This window comes from Medicago sativa, chromosome 2, assembly GCF_051527215.1.
Source record: "Medicago sativa cultivar Bolivia chromosome 2, Bolivia_mono, whole genome shotgun sequence".
NCBI classification, from domain to species: Eukaryota; Viridiplantae; Streptophyta; class Magnoliopsida; order Fabales; family Fabaceae; genus Medicago; species Medicago sativa.
Genome location: NC_140750.1, coordinates 35,288,002 through 35,310,169, shown reverse-complemented (window position 1 = coordinate 35,310,169; position 22,168 = coordinate 35,288,002). Strand labels below are relative to the sequence as shown.

The 22,168-nt window shown below is 32.5% G+C and overlaps 2 protein-coding genes and 1 pseudogene across 5 annotated transcripts; 2 read left to right on the top strand and 1 right to left on the bottom strand.

Moving 5' to 3' along the window:
• The first annotated feature begins 3,037 nt into the window (after positions 1-3,037).
• Positions 3,038-8,487, top strand: LOC146946547 (pentatricopeptide repeat-containing protein At2g30780-like). Of its 3 annotated transcripts, none has more exons than XR_015026764.1 (3): positions 3,038-3,519; positions 4,226-6,136; positions 6,998-8,487. XR_015026764.1 is itself a non-coding variant. In XM_085744575.1 (2 exons), the coding sequence occupies exons 1-2, from the start codon at positions 3,118-3,120 to the stop codon at positions 5,357-5,359; spliced, it is 1,536 nt and encodes a 511-aa protein (XP_085600701.1). In that variant the 5' UTR covers positions 3,038-3,117; the 3' UTR covers positions 5,360-6,332. The 3 variants fall into 3 exon arrangements, 1 of the variants encoding a protein (XP_085600701.1); XR_015026765.1 differs by having other exon boundaries at positions 4,226-6,144; XM_085744575.1 differs by lacking the exon at positions 6,998-8,487 and having other exon boundaries at positions 4,226-6,332.
• Positions 8,488-15,059: 6,572 nt separating this feature from the next.
• On the top strand, positions 15,060-16,356 carry LOC146946546 (agamous-like MADS-box protein AGL82; annotated as a pseudogene).
• Positions 16,357-16,483: 127 nt separating this feature from the next.
• LOC146946545 (phytochrome E-like) lies at positions 16,484-21,324 on the bottom strand. Of its 2 annotated transcripts, XM_085744573.1 has the most exons (4): positions 18,643-21,324; positions 17,456-18,263; positions 16,988-17,281; positions 16,484-16,794 (listed from the first exon to the last, which is right to left on the bottom strand). In XM_085744573.1, exons 1-4 carry the CDS (start codon positions 20,657-20,659, stop codon positions 16,527-16,529), a joined length of 3,387 nt encoding a protein of 1,128 aa, XP_085600699.1. In that variant the 5' UTR covers positions 20,660-21,324; the 3' UTR covers positions 16,484-16,526. The 2 variants fall into 2 exon arrangements, with proteins under 2 accessions (XP_085600699.1, XP_085600700.1); XM_085744574.1 differs by lacking the exons at positions 16,484-16,794; positions 16,988-17,281 and having other exon boundaries at positions 17,452-18,263.
• Between the last annotated feature and the right edge of the window lie 844 nt (positions 21,325-22,168).

Genomic DNA, 22,168 nt, shown 5'->3' with positions numbered 1-22,168 from the left:
CAGAGTTTTCATATTTTCTTTTCTTTTTCTTTCTTTATCTATGAGCATGTTACTCATTTCAATTTTTCTTCTCATTTCCATTTTTCTGTGATTTTCTATAATTCAATGTGAACATATTACTCATAGATTGCATTTCAAATTTTCTTTCAAATCATTTCTATCATTTTTATACATCAATTGTCTTAATAGAAATTTCCTCCAACATTTATACTAACATCAACATACTTATTAACTTAAAAATATTTAAAACATACATTAATAAGGATAACTAATTCCGGAATAGTCATTCTACTAACTCATATTTATTCTACTTCAATTGTACCACTCATATGGCATAATAATCATGCTATAATTATGTCAATTTATTCTAATAATTTATAATCACACATTAACAATTCTAATGATATAATTTACTACCCAAAGGTGGATTTACTAACTAAAGGAACTCACCTTGTAAATTGTGGATGATCTACCATTGATGAACATAAGCTCCAATTCTTTAAAATTCTCTATCAATTCTTCTTGTCCTTGCAGCTCCAAACATACATGTCATACCATTCCTCTATACCCACTTCAACTTCTTGCCAAGAACCAAGCTTTTGCCTCAAAACCACAAACACATAACAAAACTACCAATTTAACAAATTTCCAAGCCAAGAGAACAAGAGAAAGGATGGGTCACGTGGCATAGAGGGAATAATAAGGGGATTCAAAGCTTGCTGAAGGTTCCTAGTGTGTTGAGGAACAAGAATGATCACTTGCATATTGATTTCTAAAAGGATTAAGGTTGGATTTTGGTGGTTTATTGAGAATGAGGGAGTGAGCCGAGAGGAAGGAAGAGATAAGGGAAAGAGCTTTTCCACAAAGTGAGAGGAAGTGTGTGGAAGGATAGAGAAAAATGGGACTTTTCCACTTAAAAAAAAAATCTCAAGACCCAAATTGCCAAAATACCCTCCAAGGGAAAAGACACATTTACCCTCCATTACTTGTTACCATATAATTTCTCAATAACTAATTAACCCTTTAGAAATTATTTCGGTCTTGACATGCTCGACTGATACATCAGTCTATTTATAATTTCGCGGGATATTACAATTTCATTACAGGTTGTAGTAACTGCCATTTATAACACGATTGCATATAATTTTAATTTTTGAAATAGAATAGCACATGATTGCTGTATTAATTGCCATCCCAAATTAGACCCGTGAATTACGTACAAAATTGTATAATGGAAATAAAATAAGACACAATCAATTGTATATTGATTTGCATTAAAACCACATGGTTGAAAATTTCTTTTAAAAATAAAAGAGGCCACACTGTTGCATATTAAAAATAACAACACTTTTTGCATATTAAAAGAAAACCACACGGTTTGCATAATGGAAATAAAATAACACCCAATCAATTGTACATTAACTAGCATTAAAACCACACGGTTGAAAATTTCTTTTTAAAAAAAAAAGTCACACGATTGCATATTAAAAAAAACAGCACCGTTTGCAAGTTAAAAAAAAATTATGTCGACGCTTGACCTCCTCAGCTTTAATACACGCCATAAAGTCATTTCATTACATGTTGTAGTAACTGCCATTTATAACACGATTGCAGATAATTTTAATTTTTAAAATAGAATAACACATGATTGCTGTCTGGAAAAAGTGGCCTACTTGAAATGAAAGAAAGGGTGTATTAATTGCCATCTCAAATTAGACCCGTGAATTATGTACAAAATTGTATAATGGAAATAAAATAAGACACAATCAATTGTATATTGATTAGCATTAAAATCACACAGTTGCATATTAAAAAAAAACAACACCTTTTGCATATTAAAAGAAAACCACACAGTTTGCATAATGGAAATAAAATAACACCCAATCAATTGTACATTAACTAGCATTATAAAACCACACGGTTGAAAATTTCTTTTAAAAAAAAACCACACGGTTGCATATTAAAAAAAAACAGCACCGTTTGCAAGTTAAAAAAAATTTATGTAGACGCTTGACCTCCTCACCTTTAATATACGCCATAAAGTCATTTCATTACAGGTTGTAGTAACTGCCATTTATAACACAATTACATATAATTTTAATTTTTGAAATAGAATAACACATGATTGCTGTATTAATTGCCATCCCAAATTAGACCTGTGAATTACGTACAAAATTGTATAATGGAAATAAAATAAGACACAATCAATTGTATATTGATTAGCATTAAAACCACACGGTTGAAAATTTCTTTTATTCCAAGAATATCTTTGATACCGTTTGATACTAGAATTCATTTCAAGTTTCAACGAAAGCAATTTCCGCTTACCGTTTCTTTTGCAATGACTATAAACAAAAGCCAAGGTCAATCTTTGAAACATGTTGGCGTATATTTGCCATCGCCTATCTTCTCTCATGGTCAATTGTACGTGTCTTTGTCAAGGGTTACTTCAAGAGAATGTTTGAAGATATTAATATCTGATGATAGACATTGATGTAACTTCTAATGTAATTTATCACGAAGTTTTTCGCAATGTATCCTAAATTGTGTACTTAGAAGGATTGACCGAAATTAAACTTCTTCATTGTTAATTATTTATGCCTGACAATTTTCCCTAGGTTGTGTACTTTCTATTATTTAACAGAATTAAAGTCTTCTATTCCTATGATTCATGTCTTGAAATGTATCATAAATTTTGTACTCTCTATGTTTTACGACTTATTGTTATAATTATTATGACTTATTCTGCTATGATATAATATTGACTTAGGCAACATTGTGAGTTTCTACATGAAAATAATAAGACTCGTGCGTCAGCACGGGTCATGGTTCTAGTTTTACATTTATATTTTACTTTTATCGTATAACCTAGTTCCGTCCCTGCACAACACAATTCTTTTCCCTCTCTCTCACATTTTGGGTTTTAATATTTTGGGTCATGGTTCTAGTTTTACATTTTTTTACTTTTATTGTAAAAAAAACACGACAGCGAGCCGCTTGGGTTTTAATATAACCAAGTTCCGTCCCTGCACAACACAATTCTTTTCCTTTTCTCTCTCACATCTTGGGTTTTAATCTCTCTCTGCAAAACCCTAGCAAAATCCTTCACCATCAACAATGAAACATTTTTGGAGATTCACTTCGAAAGCATCAAAATCTTCCAGATTCAACGAATTGCATACCCTTTCGAATCCCACATTCATCAAACGATATTCAAATTCCAATACGCCGCAAAATCCAAACAAGGTCTTAGACCTAGTTTCATTTCTCAAACCTTCAACATATCCAGAATCCATCGAACAAATACCAAACCAAGTTTTAGACCTTGTTTCATTGTTCAAACCTCCAAATCAAGAGGATAAAGTCGCAATTTTGACGAAAGATTTGATTCGTGTAGCTTCTGATTCTGTTAGGGTTACGTCTATTTTGGATGAGAATTCTGAATTTTTGATTGGATCTCACCCTTTTTATATTCAACTTTTGAATCAATTGAATTCAAAACCTTCCCTTTTACTTGAGGTAATTTTATTCACATCCTTCAAAGTAATGTAATTGTAGTTTGTTCTAATTCCATTATTATACATTGCAATTGATTAACTTATTTTAGACTGTTTGGATTGGCTGATTATGTTCATAAGCTGTTTTCGGCTTATTTTCATTGGATCACCAAGTTAGTTTATTAAAACAGTTTATTGCTTATACCAAAATAATTTAGTTTTATATTTTGTATTATTGAAACCATAAGGGCTGAACATGATAAGGGCTTATGCTATAAGCTGCAAATTAAGCCATTTATTCAAACAGGGTTTTAATACTAAGGGCTTGTATGTATTGGCTTATTTGACCTTATATACTGGCATAAGTTTTGTGAGATTGTTTGGAAGAACTTTTGAAAACAACTAATGACATTTTTGAACTTATTTTTGTTATATTCTTCAAGATAACTTGGGAAAACAGCTTGTAACATATACAAAAAAAATTCAACTTTATTTTATCGGTTGCTATAAAAATAGTTCATGTGAGTGTATACGTAAGGGCTTATCATGATAAGTGCTTGTGCTATAAGCTGCAAATAAGTTGTTTATCTAAACAGGCCCTGAATAGGAACCAATAGCGATTTGTTTAAATTCTGGTAACATAGCCCTGTAGCTTCTATTTAGCAACATTGTTTTAAAGTAAATAAATGTTACTTACGCCTTATGTTGTTAAAAAAATCAACTTTCAGGTGATTAATTGGAGAAGGAAGCGAAAGGTATCTTTTTCTGATGCTTGCAGGAATTCCATGCATGCACATGAGTATTCAAAGGGCATTAAAGCGGCAGGAAGATCTAGAAATATTGATCTTGCTGTTGAGCTATTTAAGGAGGCAGAATTTAAGGGTGTGAAGATAACCAGCACTTACAATGCACTAATGGGTGCTTATATGTTCAATGGTCTTTCTGATAAATGCTACTCTTTGTTTCTCGACATTAAAAAGGATCCAACTTGCTTTCCTTCTGTTGCTACGTACAATATTGTTATATCTGTTTTTGGTCGCTTGATGCTCATTGATCACATGGAAGCAACATTCAAGGAGATGAGTGAGTTACCCCTCGCACCTAATATATCCACGTATAATTATTTAATTGGTGGATACATCTCCACTTGGATGTGGAGTGATATGGAGAGAGTTTTTCAAGTGTTAAATTCAGGCCCTGTTGAGCCTAATATGAAAACTTACCTGTTGATGATTCGTGGTTATGCACACATGGGTAATCTGGAGAAGATGGAAAAGATATATTCGCTGGTAAGGGATAATGTAAATGACATGACGATTATCAGGGTTATGATATGTGCCTATTGCAAAAGTTCTGATGCAGATAAAATGAATAAAGTAAAGGCGTTGTTAAAGTTGATCCCTGAAAAAGAATACAGGCCATGGTTAAATGTGTTGTTGATTAAGCTTTATGCCGAGGGAAACTGTTTAGAGGAAATGGATAATGCAATAAATGAGGCATTTGAGCGCAGAACCGTTGTTACGACCATGGGTATTATGAGGTGCATAATTACAGCTTATTTTCGGAACAATGCGATAGAAAGCCTTGAAAAATTCACCAGACGTTCTGTAATTGCAGGGTGGAGAATGTGCTACTCCTTGTATCATTCTAAGCTGGTCATGTATGGTTCACAAAAGAACCTTAGAGAAATGCAAAATGTCCTTGAGGAAATGGATAGCGTTAACATGCATCGCACCAAGAAAACATTGTGGATAATGTACAAAGCTTACTGGAGTTGTGGGCAGAGATCCATGGTTTTGAAAACATTGGGACAAATGTTCAAGCATGGTCATGAAGTTCCCATTGATGCATTTCCATCATAATTTATATTGCTGAGGTGCATCGCATATGTCATTACCGTATCTATAAACATGTTCTGTAGATAAACACGAAAATGTTCCTGAATTTGTCTACAGTTTTAGGAAAAGGGGCATGCAACTCATTGAATATATTTGATAATTGGATTGGATTGCATTCAAGGAATTTCTGTAAATATGGTTACATATGATCTTTCTATTAGATATTTTCAAGCGGGGGTTACCATCTCAAATAATCTGTAGTTATGCATCAATTTGCTGCTAGTAATAAAAGAAATCCTTGTAAGGGTGAATTTGCAGTTTTGAGGTCTAATTTTTCTGAAATGAACGCACCACTCACCAAATACCACCAAGGTTGAATGAGCCAATGCAGAACATGGCCTCTGTTGTGATGGAACGTGATAGTGAAGATGGAGGTAAATTAGACAGTCCTGATCCAAAACCATTTGCTACCTGCAGTTCATGAGATGTCAGAGAAGCAAACATGCACAACAAATTTTTTCATTCCATCTTCTTAGAGTGTGATGGCTTCATATGTTGTCAATGACTGCCACTGCCAGAGACATCTTCATTCAGTTTTGATTGAGGCGATGGAACAGAATCAAGTTTGTCTGAAAAGAATATGTGGAAAAGACAACTGGCTGTACCGATTGCTTTTAAAAATTGGAAAATGAGATTGTAGGAGTTCATGCAGGTAATGGTGGAAGACACAGTAATGATGGATCTGAGTAAGTCAAGAGTACTGAAGAAACTCGTGCTCTTGAGATTGTTTTCAGTGTCAAGGTCCGTGGGTATGCCTTTATTGAATTTTTTTGAATTATCAATTCTGAATCTTTAGATTTTGATAAGCATAAATTTGTTCTAATCAAATCAAATCTAATATATAAAGTATAATGATGCAGTGACTCTATAAATTGGGTCTTGATATAACATTATTCCTTGATATAATGTTTTCATATAACATTATCTTTTGTTGACAGATCAGTTTGTTTAATTTTTTTCCTATGACCATTTATCTGATATAATTTGTCCTGGTTTTTGTGCTGAATTCAGACTAAACATATTTCACTAAAATTCCAACCCCATACAAATGTCTGCGTGTGTGTGTGTTTTCGAAAAAGCAAATTCATTAAACAACAGCAAAATTAGCACTCTGTCAGAACAATGTTTGGATAAAATACCTAAAACAAAAACGTCATAGACTTCCCATATAGAGACCCTCATCTTGCATTAAATTAAACATGTTCTGCCCCTTGGTCTCAAACGCTATATCTTCCATATGCTTCAACTCTGCAAATTGCAGAGGTTAAAAATTTCTGTGTTGCAATTTTTTATATTGTCGGTGCATAGTAATCAAATTATATATTTTAATGTATATATAAAGATGTTACAGTTTTCTTATTTACTTATATGCTTATTAAGAATGATATTTTTGATGAATTATACTTGATACAAATCTTAGCCAAATTTGTTTGTTAAACATTTCAGGATTAATGTGGAGCATCCCATAAATTTTTCAATGTCCCCTATCTTATTCTCTCCTTTACTGCCCTAGCTTAGTGTGTTTACTTAATGCTTATAATCCATATTAAGTTTCTTGTTAATCTTTGTTGAAGTGTAACCTGGTTTCTTGTCCACCACCAGGAGATAGATACTTGACTTGAAAGTTGAAACCATGGATAATTCCACTACCCAAAGTCAGTAAAGGAAAGTTGCCATATTCTAGCCGGTGATCGTTTATGGGATGTGATGACAAATGAAAAACTTGTGATGTTACTCACAAATGAATCCTTCTTTGGCGTTAGTAAAATGATAATGATTTATCAACCGGACTAGGCAATGTAGTTGATTCTGCTGCTCAGTATGCTAGAGTTCTACCAAAATTTGCCTTTCAAAGGGGAGGCAAAGATATGGACTTGAAGGCTCAGACAATTCAAGAGTAAAACATATTTACATCCATACTACATTTTTTCTTCAAGTATCAGGCAAATGAATTTTCTGTAAAATCAGTGTATCACTTTCTGAAGCATAGGAAATCAGTGCAACAATCTAATCAGTCCATTATGCTGCAACACAGCCAAGTCTGGTCTAAGCTCTGGAAATTGCGGACTATACCAAAGCATGTGCATCTGATGTGGCGTATCCTACATGATCGAATTCCGGTTAGATTGGCTCTTTTTAATATAGGTATTCAGTGCAGTCCTCTTTGTTGTTTTTATAATGAGCGCAATGAGACCGTTGAGCATTTATTTATGAACTGTGAGTGGGTGAGATCTGTGTGGCTTGCATCTCATTTAGGCGTGAATTTTAGCAGTAATAATAGTTATGCTGAGTCATTTTTGGATTGGTTGGAACTTGAAACATATTATTATTAATGAAGTGGCTGATGTGAGTCAAGTGGTGCTGTTCATTTGTTATGAAATCTGGAGGATTAGAAATAAGAGATGTTCTGAGGGAATTGAAATTCGTAGTGCATCTGAATGCTATAAAAGTGCTATCAAAGCGGTCTGCAATTATAACAGTGCTCAAAATGATTTGTTGCAATCGCAGAACCAGTCAGTTCCAATACCAGCTTCAAATATCAGATGGTGTCTCCCGTCTGCGGGCTCCTATAAAATGAATGTAGATGCTGCAGGTCCATCCGATGATGGAAAATGGGGTCTTGCTGTGGTAATAAGAGACGTTCAAGGTTTTGTGTCAGCAACAGGTTGTTGGTGCTTGCCAATCCTACCCAATTCAGACGTCGCAGAAGCAATGGCAATGTTGAAGGGTCGCAAATTTGCAAAGGAGCTATTGTTCTTGAACATACAAGCAGAATCAGACTCTAGCAATGTGATTATGCAATCAAAGACAAGCACCTTGTATCAGTTTACTTGGAAACATTAGCAGAAGATTGTGTCAAATTAAGCTCTAGTTTGAATTCTATTACTTTCACTCATGTTAGAAGGGTGGCGAATCAAGCTGCTCATTACTTGGCCAAATACTCTTTCTTGCAATTCAGAATGTTTGGGTCGAAGAGACTCCATCTTGTATTTCTGCGGTTGTATCTTTTGACTTATTGGCGAATTCGGCTTAATGAAATTATTCCCATTTCAAAAAAAAAAAAGAAAAAAGATAATACTCTTCTTTAGGAATGTCTACGGCTATACTACATTTTTTCTTCAAGTATTTATCAGTTGCAGCATATTTATTCTGCCCTTCAGTTTTTCATGGGTTCTAATCCATTTTACATACACTTAATTTACAGTACTGGAATACCTCAGCTTAAGATGAGAATGTTAATTACTTCTTAATGATGTCAAATTTTAATGTTAGCTAGACAAATAATAAAAACAGCATAGATTATTCATTCCTTTTTTTTTTTTTTTAATTTGTACTGTTTCTATGTTCTTTTAGGAAATAAATATATAATTGTTTATTTTTTTCTTCGGTCTTCTTAAAAAATCTAAAACATCCATTGAACAAATTTTGTTACAAAAAACTTATGCAGTAAATAAATTTTACTTTTATTAAATGAATTAAGGCTAAAAGAATTTAAATTTATTTTATTTTATCATTTCTTAATGTTGAAACACTAAAGGGGAAATTGATTGATTCTCTCCATTTGAAATTGTCTTTTCCTCAACTGTTGGGCAAATTTTCGGAGCTATAATTAGGGGTGTTCAAATCCAAACCGATCCAAAATAAAACCGCAAACCGATCCAAAAAAACCGAAAACCGCAAGAAACTGAATATTTTTGGATGCGTTTGGATGTTATTTTGGAAAAACCGCTATGATCGGATCGGATTTCGGATTGCCTTTTAAAACCGAACCGAACCAAACCGAACCGCAAAAGTAAAATTTTAAACTTATTTATTATTTTATTAGTATTATATATTGCATCAATATATTTCTTATTGGTATTTAATCTTATATATTGCATTAGTTTAATCTATATTATTAGTACTTCATCTATTTCAAATATAATCAATCATTTTCATTGTGTAATGTTATCTTTTTTAATAAATTTGTGTCATATTTTGTATCAAACCTATTATTTTACTGTGTATGAGTAATATTAATATTAATAAAAAATTTACATGTTGCACTTTGGATATCCAAAAACCGATCCAAATTAAACCGCATATATTTGGATCGGATCGGTTCGGATTTTTTTAACATAATCATCCAAACCAAACCGAACCGCACAAGATTTTTATTTTGGATTGGTTGATTTTTTACCTCAAAACCGATCCAAACCGGACCGCGAACACCCCTAGCTATAATGTTAAGGGTTATTTCTAAATGACATCATACTATGAAACTTTGCTATTTTTCTCTCAAAAAAAAAAAATTCATACTACGAAACTGGGATACGTTCGTTCGATGGGTATGATACGGATAAGTTACGTTAATAAAATGTTATATAAGTATCCGATTAAGCTTTTTTTTTTTTTGTAGTTTTAAAATTAATTATGATGCTTTGCGGATACACATAATTTTTTTTAAGTTAAGGGTTATTTCTAAATGACATCATATTATGAAGTCCGGATGCGTAGTGCGGGTACAATGCATGGGAATGCAAAAAAAAAAAAAGAATTAAGGATATGAAACGGCAAAATTATGTTAATAAAATATCCTATAAGTATATGTTACAAGACTATGATATTTTTCTGTGTTAAATCTCTGTCAAAATCAAATAGCGCAAAACATTTAGGATTTTAACTTTAAGGTTGATATCTTAGAAATCCTAAAGAGTCTGCTCATTTGTTCAGTTTACACTACCACTGTTAAATCAAGTGTAAGAACAAATTAACTTGTTTGCTGTTAAAGCAAACTTTTAGAAAAGTCTCTATTTTATCAAAGAAAATTTTGTGGTAAACTTTTATAAATAAATAAATAAATATCGAAGTTTATTTCCAATGGTAACAAAAAAATTATAGATTTTTTATCAAAAAAATATTGATTCTATATATTCCCACTTTATTTTGATAGATATATTTTCGAAAATAAAAGGCTCAGCTCGTTCGTTAAAACATTCTAAAAAAATAGAAATACTCACCACCTATAAATTCACACTTTGTTAAGTGTCGATTCAAACATTACCTATTCTTCGGTAAAATGAAAAACCTTAACATTACCTTTTTGGCTGAATCTTGCTACAACAGAGCATCACATGCTGAAACCAAAAAAAAAAAAAAAAAGAGCATCACATGCAATTTCAGAGTCAACCACACTATGAAAGGTAAGAACCTTGATACAACTTTCTCTGTTATTGCATTTGAGAATTTATTGTAACATTTTCTTGTTTTTTCTTTTTTTGAAGAAATCAAAATGAGATATATTAACAATAACGGTGGTACACTTTAGCACAATGTATACTTGAGGTACCACAAAAGGTTACAAACTGTCTAACAAAAACAAAAACAAAGGTCAGCCGATACCCAAACATGTCAGAGGGTCCGACCACCATCTATGGGAACCAAAAACAAAAGTGGTGTTGTTTGCTTTCAACCACCAAAAGGAATGCTGTTTAACCTTTTCCATAATTTGATCTATGGGAGTTTGGATGTTATTAAATATCCTGTTATTACGTTCGGTCCAAACTAGCCAGATGCACACAAGCCAGACAAGCTGAAGAAAAGATATACATGTCCGAGAATGACCTCTGGAATGAATAAATTGGATAAAGTGATCATGAATATTTTGAGGGTCAGCACCTGAAGTTCCAATCCAAAGCCTGACATGCTGCCACAAGGAACCAAAAAATTCACAATGAAGGAATAAATGCAATATCGATTCTTCTGTCTCACACCCCGCCACACACTGTAAATTGTCCGCTTGAATAATACCACGCCGAAAAAGATTATTTTTTGTTGGAAGTCTGTCTCTCAGCAATCTCCAAGCAAGAATAGAAACCTTCAACGGTACCTGTTTATGCCAAATAAGATCTCTTGTGACATCTTATTCAAAACAGATTATTCAAAACAACTTATTCAAAACAGCTTTTTTAAGCAAAACAGCTTATTACGATCTCTTTTTTCAAAAATAGCTTATTCAAAACAGCTTATTACGACCTCTTTTTCAAAAACAGCTTATTCAAAACAGCTTATTTATACAAAACAACTTATTACGACCTCTTTTTGAAAAACAACTTATACAAAACAGCTTATCTATGCAAAACAACTTATTACGACCTCTTTTTCAAAAATAGCTTATTCAAAACAGCTTATTACGATCTCTTTTTCAAAAACAGCTTATACAAAACAGCTTATCTATGCAAAACAACTTATTACGACCTCTTTTTCAAAAACAGCTTATTCAAAACAGCTCATTTATACAAAACAGCTTATTACGACCTCTTTTTCAAAAACAACTTATACAAAACAGCTTATCTATGCAAAACGGCTTATTTATACAAAACAGTTTATTACGATCTCTTTTTCAAAAACAGCTAATACTAAACAGCTTATCTATGCAAAACAACTTATTACGATCTCTTTTTCAAAAACAGCTTATTTATAGAAAACAACTTATTACGACCTCTTTTCAAAAAACAACTTATTTATACAGAACAACTTATTTATACAGAACAACTTATTACGATCTCTTTTTCAAAAACAGCTTGTTCAAAACAACTTATTTATGCAAAACAGCTTATTACGTCCTCTTTTCAAAAAACAGCTTATTTATACAAAAACAACTTATTACGATCTCTTTTTCAAAAGCAACTTATTCAAAATAGCTTATTTATACAAAACAACTTATTACGACCTCATTTCAAAAAATAACTTATTCAAAACAGCTTATTTATACAAAACAACTTATTACAACCTCTTTTTCAAAAACAGCTTATTGAAAACAACTTATTTATACAAAACAACTTATTATGACCTCTTTTCAAAAAAACAACTTATTTATGCAAAACAGCTTATTACGACCTCTTTTTCAAAAACAGCTTTTGAATAAGTTGTTTTGCAAAATAAGTAGTTTCCAAAAAATAAGTTGTTTTGCAAAATAAGTTGTTTTGAATAAGTTGTTTTTGAAAAAGAGACTGTAACAAGTTGTTTTACATAAATAAGTTGTTTTTGAAAAAGAGATCGTAATAAGCTATTTTAGATAAATAAGTTGTTTTGAATAAGTTGTTTTTGAAAAAGAGATCGTAATAAGCTATTTTAGATAAATAAGTTGTTTTGAATAAGCTGTTTTTGAAAAAGAGGTTGTAATAAGTGGTTTTGCATAAATAAGCTGTTTTGAGCAAGTTGTTTTTTGAAAAGGGATCGTAATAAGTTGTTTTGTATAAATAAGCTGTTTTGAATAAGCTGTTTTTTGAAATGAAGTCGTAATAAGTTGTTTTGTATAAATAATTTGTTTTGAATAAGCTGTTTTTGAAAAAGAGATCGTAATAAGTTGTTTTGTATAAATAAGCTGTTTTGAATAAGCTGTTTTTTGAAATGAGGTTGTAATAAGTTATTTTTGTATAAATAAGTTGTTTTCAATAAGTTGTTTATGAAAAAGAGGTCGTAACAAGCTGTTTTATATAAATAAGTTGTTTTTGAAAAAGAGATCGTAATAAGTTGTTTTGTATAAATAAGCTGTTTTTGAAAAAGAGATCGTAATAAGTTGTTTTTGTATAAATAAGCTGTTTTGAATAAGTTGTTTATGAAAAAGAGGTCGTAATAAGCTGTTATATATAAATAAGTTGTTTTTGAAAAAGAGATCGTAATAAGTTGTTTTGTATAAATAAGCTGTTTTTGAAAAAGAGATCGTAATAAGTTGTTTTTGTATAAATAAGCTGTTTTGAATAAGCTGTTTTTTGAATTGAGGTCGTAATAAGCTGTTTTGGATAAATAAGTTGTTTTTTGAAAAAAATATCGTAATAAGTTGTTTTGTATAAATAAGTTGTTTTGAATAAGCTGTTTTTTGAAAAGAGGTCGTAATAAGTTGTTTTGTATAAATAAGTTGTTTTTAATAAGCTGTTTTTTAAAAAGAGATCGTAATAATTTGTTTTTCATGAGATAATCTGTTTTTTAAAAAAGAGACCGTAGTAAGATATTTTGTATAAAGAAGCTGTTTTGAATAAGTTGTTTTTTAAAAAAGAGATCGTAATAATTTTTTTTATAAATAAGCTGTATTTTTTTTAAAATAGATCGTAATAATTTGTTTTTTATGAGATAAATTATTTTGAATAAATTTCAAGATAAATTACAAAGTATAACAAAATGTATTGATTTTAAGAGAAAAAAGGGTAAAATTGTAAAATTATAACATAAACCCTCCATTTCCTTTTCTTGTTGGTTTCTTTAACTCCTAAACAAGGGGAAGGTTTTCCCTCCTTTCTCCCCTCCCTCCCTTTCCTTTCCTTCCCCTCCTTAGCCTTTCCTTTCCTTCCCCTTAAAACTCGCAAACAAAGCCTAACATTACCTTTTTGGCTGAATCTTGCTGCAATAGAGCATCACAAGCAGTTTGAGAGTCAACCACACTGTGAAAGGTAAGAACCTTGATACAACTTTCTTTGTTATTGCGTTTGAGAATTTGTTGTTTCATTTTCTTGTTTTTTCTTTATTATATTGCTTTGATTGTTTTTATGGTTTTGATGAGTTTCTTGATGATTTGTTGTTATTGTATTTGAGTATTTTATATTCCAGCCTTTTTTATGTGTGCAAGATCGTTATAATATTGATTCTTAGTTCCTAAGTTTTGAATGTCTCAATCTTCCTTTTTGTAAATAATGTTACTAGTAATGATTTTCTTTTAATTCTTATAAAATATCTAATATATATTCAAATATAGACTTAACCATCCCAAACCCTCTCTCCTAAACCTTCATAAACCCCCCTCTCAAACAGCACTTAAGGCTTTGTTTGCGAGTTCGAGGAGAAGGGAGGTGAGAGCTTTGTTTAAGAAGGAAGAAACACATGAAGTGTTTTGGGAGGGGAAGGCTTTGTAAGTTTTAGTTTTTTAAATAATACAAAATCCTCATATTTTGGGGGAAACTGAAAAATTGTATTGGAGGAAGATTTTATAGGGTTTATATTAATTCTTCAAAGTTAATATATGTTTTTAATTGTATTTATCGAGTTCTAAATAATACAAATTCCTTTTAGAGGGTTTTCTAAATAATACAAATTACTTTAAGAAAAAAAAGTGATTTTGTGCAATTAAATTAGGCTTAAATATGTCTTTAGTCCCTGCACTTTCATAAGATTTTGGCATTGGTCCCTACACTTTTTTTTGTTTGGAATTGGTCCCTGCACTTTGTAAATATATTGGTATTGGTCCCTCTGTTAACTTTCTGTTAAAAAAAAAAACATAAAACTATTGGTATTGGTCCCTGCACTTTGTAAAAATATTGGTATTGGTCCCTGCACTATGTAAAATTATTGGTATTGGTGTCACGTGGCATGAAATGGCCACGTGGCACTCCGTTAGTTGTGTTTTTTTTTTTTAACAGAAAATTAACAGAGGGACCAATACCAATATTTTTACAAAGTGCAGGGACCAATGCCAAACAAAAAAAATGCAGGGACCAATTCCAAAATCTAATGAAAGTGCAGGGACCAATGCCAAAATCTAATGAAAGTGCAGGGACTAATGACACATTTAAACCATTAAATTAAGTTCATAACGAAATACCAAGAGAATTAGAGCCTAACATAGTTTCTGTTTTAATTTGTTCCACCAAGTTATTTTTTATTAACAACTTTTTCATTTTAATTTGTAGAAATGGGTCGTCTACGTGGAAAATTAACTTTGAAACACATTCAAGATGAAAGAGCTCGGAAATTAGCTTTCAATCATAGAAGCAAGAGATTGGCAAAAAGAGTTTCTGAATTTTCAAGAGATTAGCTTTCTGAAATTAGCTCGGAAAAGTTTCTGAATTTTCTAACAAGTTTGGAGTTGAAGCTTGCTTGATTGTATATGATGGTGATGGTGATGGTGATGGTAGACCAATGACTACGCCACAAGATTCGACAATTGTACGGTCCATGCTTGAAAAATATGAGCAACAAATGATTGAGGGTACAACTACAAAGATCTTTGATGTGAAAGACTATTTTGCAAATAAGAAGAATAAGATTGAAGCTGAGATTTCCATAGTGCACAAAGAGATTGTGAAGAACAAGTATCCATCTTGGGATCCATGTTTCATTAACATGGATGGGAAGCAACTCAAAGCCTTCACTGCTATTGTAAATGCCAAGATTGAAAACTATGCACCAAGGTGATCAAACTAGTGCCTTGCATGACACTCCTCAAAGGCAGTATACCCTTGATGATCATTTGAAGCAAGTTTATGATATAAGTGAACTGGTTCAAATGCCATATAGCTCTGATGATCCTTTGAAGCCACTTGATGATATTATTAATGAGACTGTGGATTCACTGATCATGCTAGTTTGCCTCCTGTTTCATCAACAAACAAAATTGGTGAAGTTGTGGATTTGGCTGATCTAATGGCTGAACCTAAGGAATGGGCTAATCAACATGGTGAGATTGTGGAGTTGGATGATCTGGTTGCTGAAGAATGGGATACTCAACTTGATAATCAACAAGAATATGAATGGATTAATCAACCTGAAGTGTTTGAGTGGCAAGATATTTCCTTTTTATCTCAGAATGAGCAATAAGGGGCAACTTTGGATTGCACAGCATTGATATGAACTTGTTTTGATTTTATTGTTTACTTAATCTATTTTTTTAGGGTAAGAAAGTTTAAGATATTCATTTACTTTGAGCATACTTTTGACTTTTGAGTATTTTTTTCTGTCATTAATTATTCCTCTTTGAATTTATTTAGCTTGAATGATCAGCCAATAAATGTTAAAATTTCAGGACCTGTCCTTCTCAGTTGTGTGCACCTTGAGAAGTTTGTTGCTTTTCTCCAATTGATTTACTATTCACTGCTAATACTATATATTTTATGAATCAACTTTTAAACTTCAATAATAATAATAATAATAATAATAATAATAATAATAATAATAATAATAATAATAATAATAATAATAATAATAAATAGTGATAATAATAAATCAAATCTGATGTCATTGCTCATTTTTTGGGGAAGGAGAATACAATATTTATAACACATTTTCCATGCCTTTTATACTAGTGTTTTCAACTTCAATATTAAGGCATATATTTTGAACAAGGAGAATACAATGTTTTAAAGCTAGATTAGAAACTTGTTTACAGATGACCCTCCACATCCCTTATGCTTAGCATGCTTGTCTCTGTTTTCAAATTCCTTTGCCTTTCTTTTCTTGTTCTTAGTTCAAGGTCAATGAGGAAATAGCACTTATTTTGTTCTCTTACATAGTGGACATCACCATTCATCCTACTAAGGATTTTCCTCGACATATATAGCCCTAAACCTTCTTGTGTAGTCCATTGATTCTCGCCGTAAAACATATCGTGTAAAATGGCAGAAGGAAGTCCTTGACCAGAATGTATCATTCTGCGTAAAAAATACGATAATTTAAGCATCTAGTCTACATAATAATCTAACTTTGATATTTTCTTCGATAGACGGAAGAAATCAAGAAAGTATAATATATGCCAAACACATCACTGAAAGGGAAATGTAACAGAAAACAAATTAACCAACTTTAAACGATGATTGAACGAAAATAAATTCATGGTTGCTGTACCTGAACTTTAAATGGATAAACTCATTCCCATCTTGTATTATTTTTAAACCAGGTGTAATCTTCATTTCTATCCAACCGTTTGGAGACGGTGTATGGCTAATTATGTTGTGCAAAATGTCAGACAAGACCATCTGAAGTCTAATTTGATCGCCGTAAAGAGAAAGTGTTTGGATTTTGTCGGGTATTTCGTGAAACAGCTGTAAGTCCTTTCCTTTTATCAGCATCATGACTTGACTAACAACGGCATCTAAAATATTTCCTAGAAGAAATTCTTCCATGTTTAGCTGCCAAGTGCTGCTAGTTTTTTTTTAGAATAAGATGTGTCAAAATATAGTTAGACTTGATTGCAAGTATGCATGTAACATTTATAAAACTGATATTTTGAACGTCGAAAATAAGAAGTGAAGAAAAGAAGGTACAGCTCAAACATATAATTCATTAATGTTAAAATGAAACAAGAACACTTACCCTTCGTTGATACTTCCTAAATTTGTATCCTCAATAATCGCCATTATTTGTCTTTCACAAGCTTCGCTAGTGTCAAGAAGTTGTTTCTGGTTTTCGGATATGCCTGTATTTTCCAAAAGTTTGTGTGTGAATCGGATACCATTTAAAGGATTCTTCATCTCTTGAAGTATGTAAGCTAACTCCTTAGATTCCGAGATCCTTTCTCTGCATTTAGACCTGTGTCCTTGAGAGGGTTGATTCAAATCTTCCGTCACAATCTGCAAGAAGCAGAAACAACCGATTATATCTCCACCGGCATCTGTCCTTTTGTTTGTTGTTATATAAGTCTCTATAAACTTTCCATTTCTATCATAAAATCCGAATGGCGACTTCTCAGAATCTTGGCCACTTATTCCGTGATACAGTAAAATCATAAAATCGGTTAGTGCATCTTGACCTTTCAATCGACAAAAACTTCCAAAAATTTCACCAAGAAGCATTTTCCCTATGATCTCATCTTTTTTCCATCCGGTTACCCTTTCCATGGCTACATTCCATTCAGAGCAGCAAGCGTTCTCATCAGAAGCGAATATTGGTGGAATCAGCGGATTAAGACTATGCATGATAGCTTTGTAATCGCCTTCCAACTTGATGAATTTCTTTAGAATCACTTTTTCAAAAGTGATGTCTTGACCTACAAAGCATACCCCAACAATAGCATTTGTGCAGTCTCTACTTGTGCAGGAACTGACCATGAGATATACAACTTCCTTTTCTTGATGAAGCACAAAACGATTTATTTTCAGCTCAACATTTTTGTTATCTTGACCTGAAAATAGCATTATTAATCAATATATATATATATATATATATATATATATATATATATATATATATATATATATATATATATCCTATTATATACTGAATTTTTCTTCAAAAACAAAAATATAAAACTAAATGAAGAACAAACTCTAAATTTTTCAACAATGGCAGGATTTAGAGTGAAAATCAGAGATGGTTTGTTTCATGATTTGAATATTTTAAAACATCATGGCGAAAACAAATTCTAATATATGGCCACATTAGCTGCTAGCAAACACAACAAATTAATTTATTCAAACCATGAATAGAGAAAGATATTTGATCAATTTAACAATGTTAAGATTCTAGATTTACTATAATTTATTCTACAAGAACTGGTTTACCTTGCAAAGCTCTTCGCAGAATATTTGTCAGAGTTTCACGTGAGTCCACATGTACAACTTCATTTCGTAGGGATTTTCCCATAGCTTCACTGGTCTGAAGACCTGTCAATTCAGCAATTTTAGCATTCCATCCGTTGATCAGGCCGTCCGAATCAACCCCAAATATTGGGACTGCTGCTGTTTCAATTAGTCTCACCATTTCAAGTGCTATTGAACTGATTTCATGCGACCCTCCGATTGGAGCGTCACTTTTCTCAAAATCTTTTAGAGTCTTTGGACAAGTATTGTCTGTGTCTTGGAATAAAACTTGCATGATTAGTTGCAACGAGTGAATTGCGTTGATTTCTGATATTTCCCAAGGCAAACTTTTACTTTTAAGTACTTCGCGAAAAGCCTTAAACGATGTTCTTGGGTTCATTTTTCCTCCATCATCCTTATCAGCTGGATGGTGCTTGGCTCCTCCCCATTGTATTTCCTTAGAAGTGTGAGACCTGAACCAGAACAAGATATGCCTTGGGTTGATTCGTGCCGAGGCCATGCCACAAACAGCATCCCCCAACAAAGTAGCTCCTGGATAACCAGCGTCGACCAAACTTTCAGTGGTCAAACCTGTTGAGTCGCTATAATTACTAAGTAGCCATTCTGCAATGTCTTTCACCTGTAATTTAGTTGGGGTTATGCCTAACAACCAACAGTTTTCATCATAATACAAGGCAGCCCCATCACACTTCACAAGATCCATGATACTTGGGGATTGAGTCATAATGCCAAATGGTGCATCGCGTAGGAGCATGTCACACAACATGGTTTGTGTTTTAAGAATTCTCTTCTCTGCCATCTGCGAGGCCAATTGAATCTCCATGTAAAGCTGCATTCCAAAAGTCTGCATTACAAACTCACAAGCATGGCGAACCGGGAAAGACACATGGTGTGGTGAAGTGTGATGACAAACTAGTAAACCCCAAAGCCTGGTTGTATCCTTTTCATTTATGACAACCGCCATCACAAGAGAGGCAATTGAGCCCATGTTAGCCATGTACTGTTTGTGACAGTCATGTGGTGACCTAAGGGTTGAATTAACCAAGCAAAGAGGTTGTTTTAGTTCATGACTCTGAATGACCTTAACCGGCTTTGCATGGCAATCATAAATCAACCTGACTCGATTTTGTTTGAACAAAAACCGAGCAGCTTGAGGGACATCTATGGCAGGATAATGTAACCCCAAATAAGACTCTAAATCAGATCTCCTGATCTCAGATACAACCTCACCGTGATCATCGTCATGAAATTTATAAATCATAACCCTTTCATATCCAGTAAGCTTTTGAACTTCCTCAACAACGGTATCACACAACAAACTAATGTCTTCCCGACGACAAGATTGCAGCCTTGAAATTGCACTAACAGCCATCTTCTGTGATTGAAATGTCCCCGAGAGTGACAAGGCAGGACCACTAGACCTTGCAGGCTCCAAATCAATCAAAACCCCAACATCAATCCTATGCAGTATGGCATAAAATGGCTTCTCTGTAGTCCTTGCATGGACCCAAATAGGGTTCAAACGTGAAATTTCCCTGGAAGCCACAGCTTTTACTAGGGAAGACCCTGAAGGAGGAGTGAACAGTGCTGTGGCATCAACACCAATTAGACCCATATAATGTTCTGAACCAAAACCACCTAACAATTGAAAGCAATTTTCACTGTAACCTATGATTCTAAATGTGGATTCTTCAATTACTACCAGACAACCAAAGGGTTGGATAAAGCCACCCCTTTGGATTCTAGACAAATATGTAATCATTTTCTCCTCAGAAACTAACCTGGGAGGATCAAGAATAGTCTTTGAGTAGTCAAATGATTTGCCATAAACTCTAGATTGCTCAAACTCGGCAAGAAGCTCAGCATCTACACCATACTGAGCAAGTGTCTTCTCCGTCTCTTTGTTGGTGTTCATCTTGCTTTCAGCCGATGAACTCAAGCTTACGCCTTTCAATTTCTCTTTGCTTCCAAAACTCATTCTCAAGATTGCAAATATGGATGGATGTGGATTATGTTGTGCTTAAAATCCTTTTATGTATCACACACACATATATGCATGCATGATATAACTTTTATTTTGGAGTGGAATGAGTGTCTACGTTCTACTATATAACTAAGTTTTCTAGTTCTGACAAACCCACAATGAATTTTCATGTGCATTTATCCAATATATTTAATGTATTTAATACATGCACTTAAAGTCTCCTTGTGTCTCATGTATTTCTCTCGGTCCAATACCGATTCATGCAAAAATCGTATTTTGTGCATTGTTTTAATGTCAAACTATTGAAGTAATTGATAAACATGAAATTGAACAGTAAAGTAATATCAAATCAATAATAGTATAAAAATTAAGTCAGAATACAATAACTTCCATAATGTCAACTTTAAGAAATTTGGTATGTTGCTTTCAGCATGCTGACAACATGTGAAGCTCCTCCGCATGTCTAATGCCAGAACCAAATGAATTCTGCTCTATACATTTGGAGAAGATTATACTGCATAAATTTTTCGATCTGGAACATTATACTGCATAAATTTTTTGATGTTTTTGACGAGGTGATTATTTGTATATTTCATGCACTTTCCTGATCTATCAGAATATAACATAGTTAATTAGATTCAAACTCGTGGTTTCTTTCTTCAATTTTGGTTATTAAATTTTTATTTCTAAACATAAATGATCTCGTTCTGAAATTTGGTTTTGATATATGTCTCTGTGGATGAAATTACGTGAAGAAGAAGCAGAAACAGGAAAGAAGAAAGGTGATAGGATTGAATTATATTTTGGTTTTATGGAATTTTAGAATTTTATCTCGTGGGGATTCATTAACTTGTTTGGTTTGATTTTATGTGTTTAAGTTTTTAATTTTTGATTTTTTGAATTTGTGTTTGAAGGTGATGAATTTCTCCATTTTTGATGAAGTTAATGAAGATGATGAAGAGATGATGGAAGAAGATCAAGAAAAGGAAAAAAAAATTACAACAGATCTGAATATCTAACATTGCTCTTTTTTAAAAATCAAATGGTTAAAATTTATAAAAATTAATAAGGTATATGGTGGACTGCTTTTAATGTTAGTCCAACTTAGACATTTATGGTTAAGGTGATAAGAGAGAGGACCAAAACCTCTAACGTGATAAGAGAGAGGACCAAAACCTCTAACGGTAGAAAACTTTAAGGACCACTTTGATACGTTTTTTTAGTTAATGAACCATTTTGAAAAGAAAAAAAGAAATAAGTTAAAGGACCGAATGATCAATTAAACCTATAAATAATGTTCTACGATGCCCGATACGAGATACGGGTATGATATGATACAGATACGTGGAATTGTAAAAATTTAAGATATGATATGGCTAATATATGTCAACAAAAATTTTATATTAAAACTTATATTCATGTAAAATACTCGAAGAAAATCAGCATTGATTACTCTTCATTAATTTATTATATTATTATAAAAGTCATAATTTTTAAAAAATA

Coding starts and splice junctions, on each gene's coding strand:
- LOC146946547 (XM_085744575.1), top strand. CDS start 3,118: ATGAAACATTTTTGGAGATTCACTTCGAAAGCATCAAAATCTTCCAGA. Junction 3,520..4,225: donor AACCTTCCCTTTTACTTGAG/GTAATTTTATTC, acceptor ATCAACTTTCAG/GTGATTAATTGGAGAAGGAA.
- LOC146946545 (XM_085744573.1), bottom strand. CDS start 20,659: ATGAGTTTTGGAAGCAAAGAGAAATTGAAAGGCGTAAGCTTGAGTTCA. Junction 18,264..18,642: donor TCTGCGAAGAGCTTTGCAAG/GTAAACCAGTTC, acceptor TGCTATTTTCAG/GTCAAGATAACAAAAATGTT. Junction 16,795..16,987: donor TTTATCCATTTAAAGTTCAG/GTACAGCAACCA, acceptor TTTTTTACGCAG/AATGATACATTCTGGTCAAG.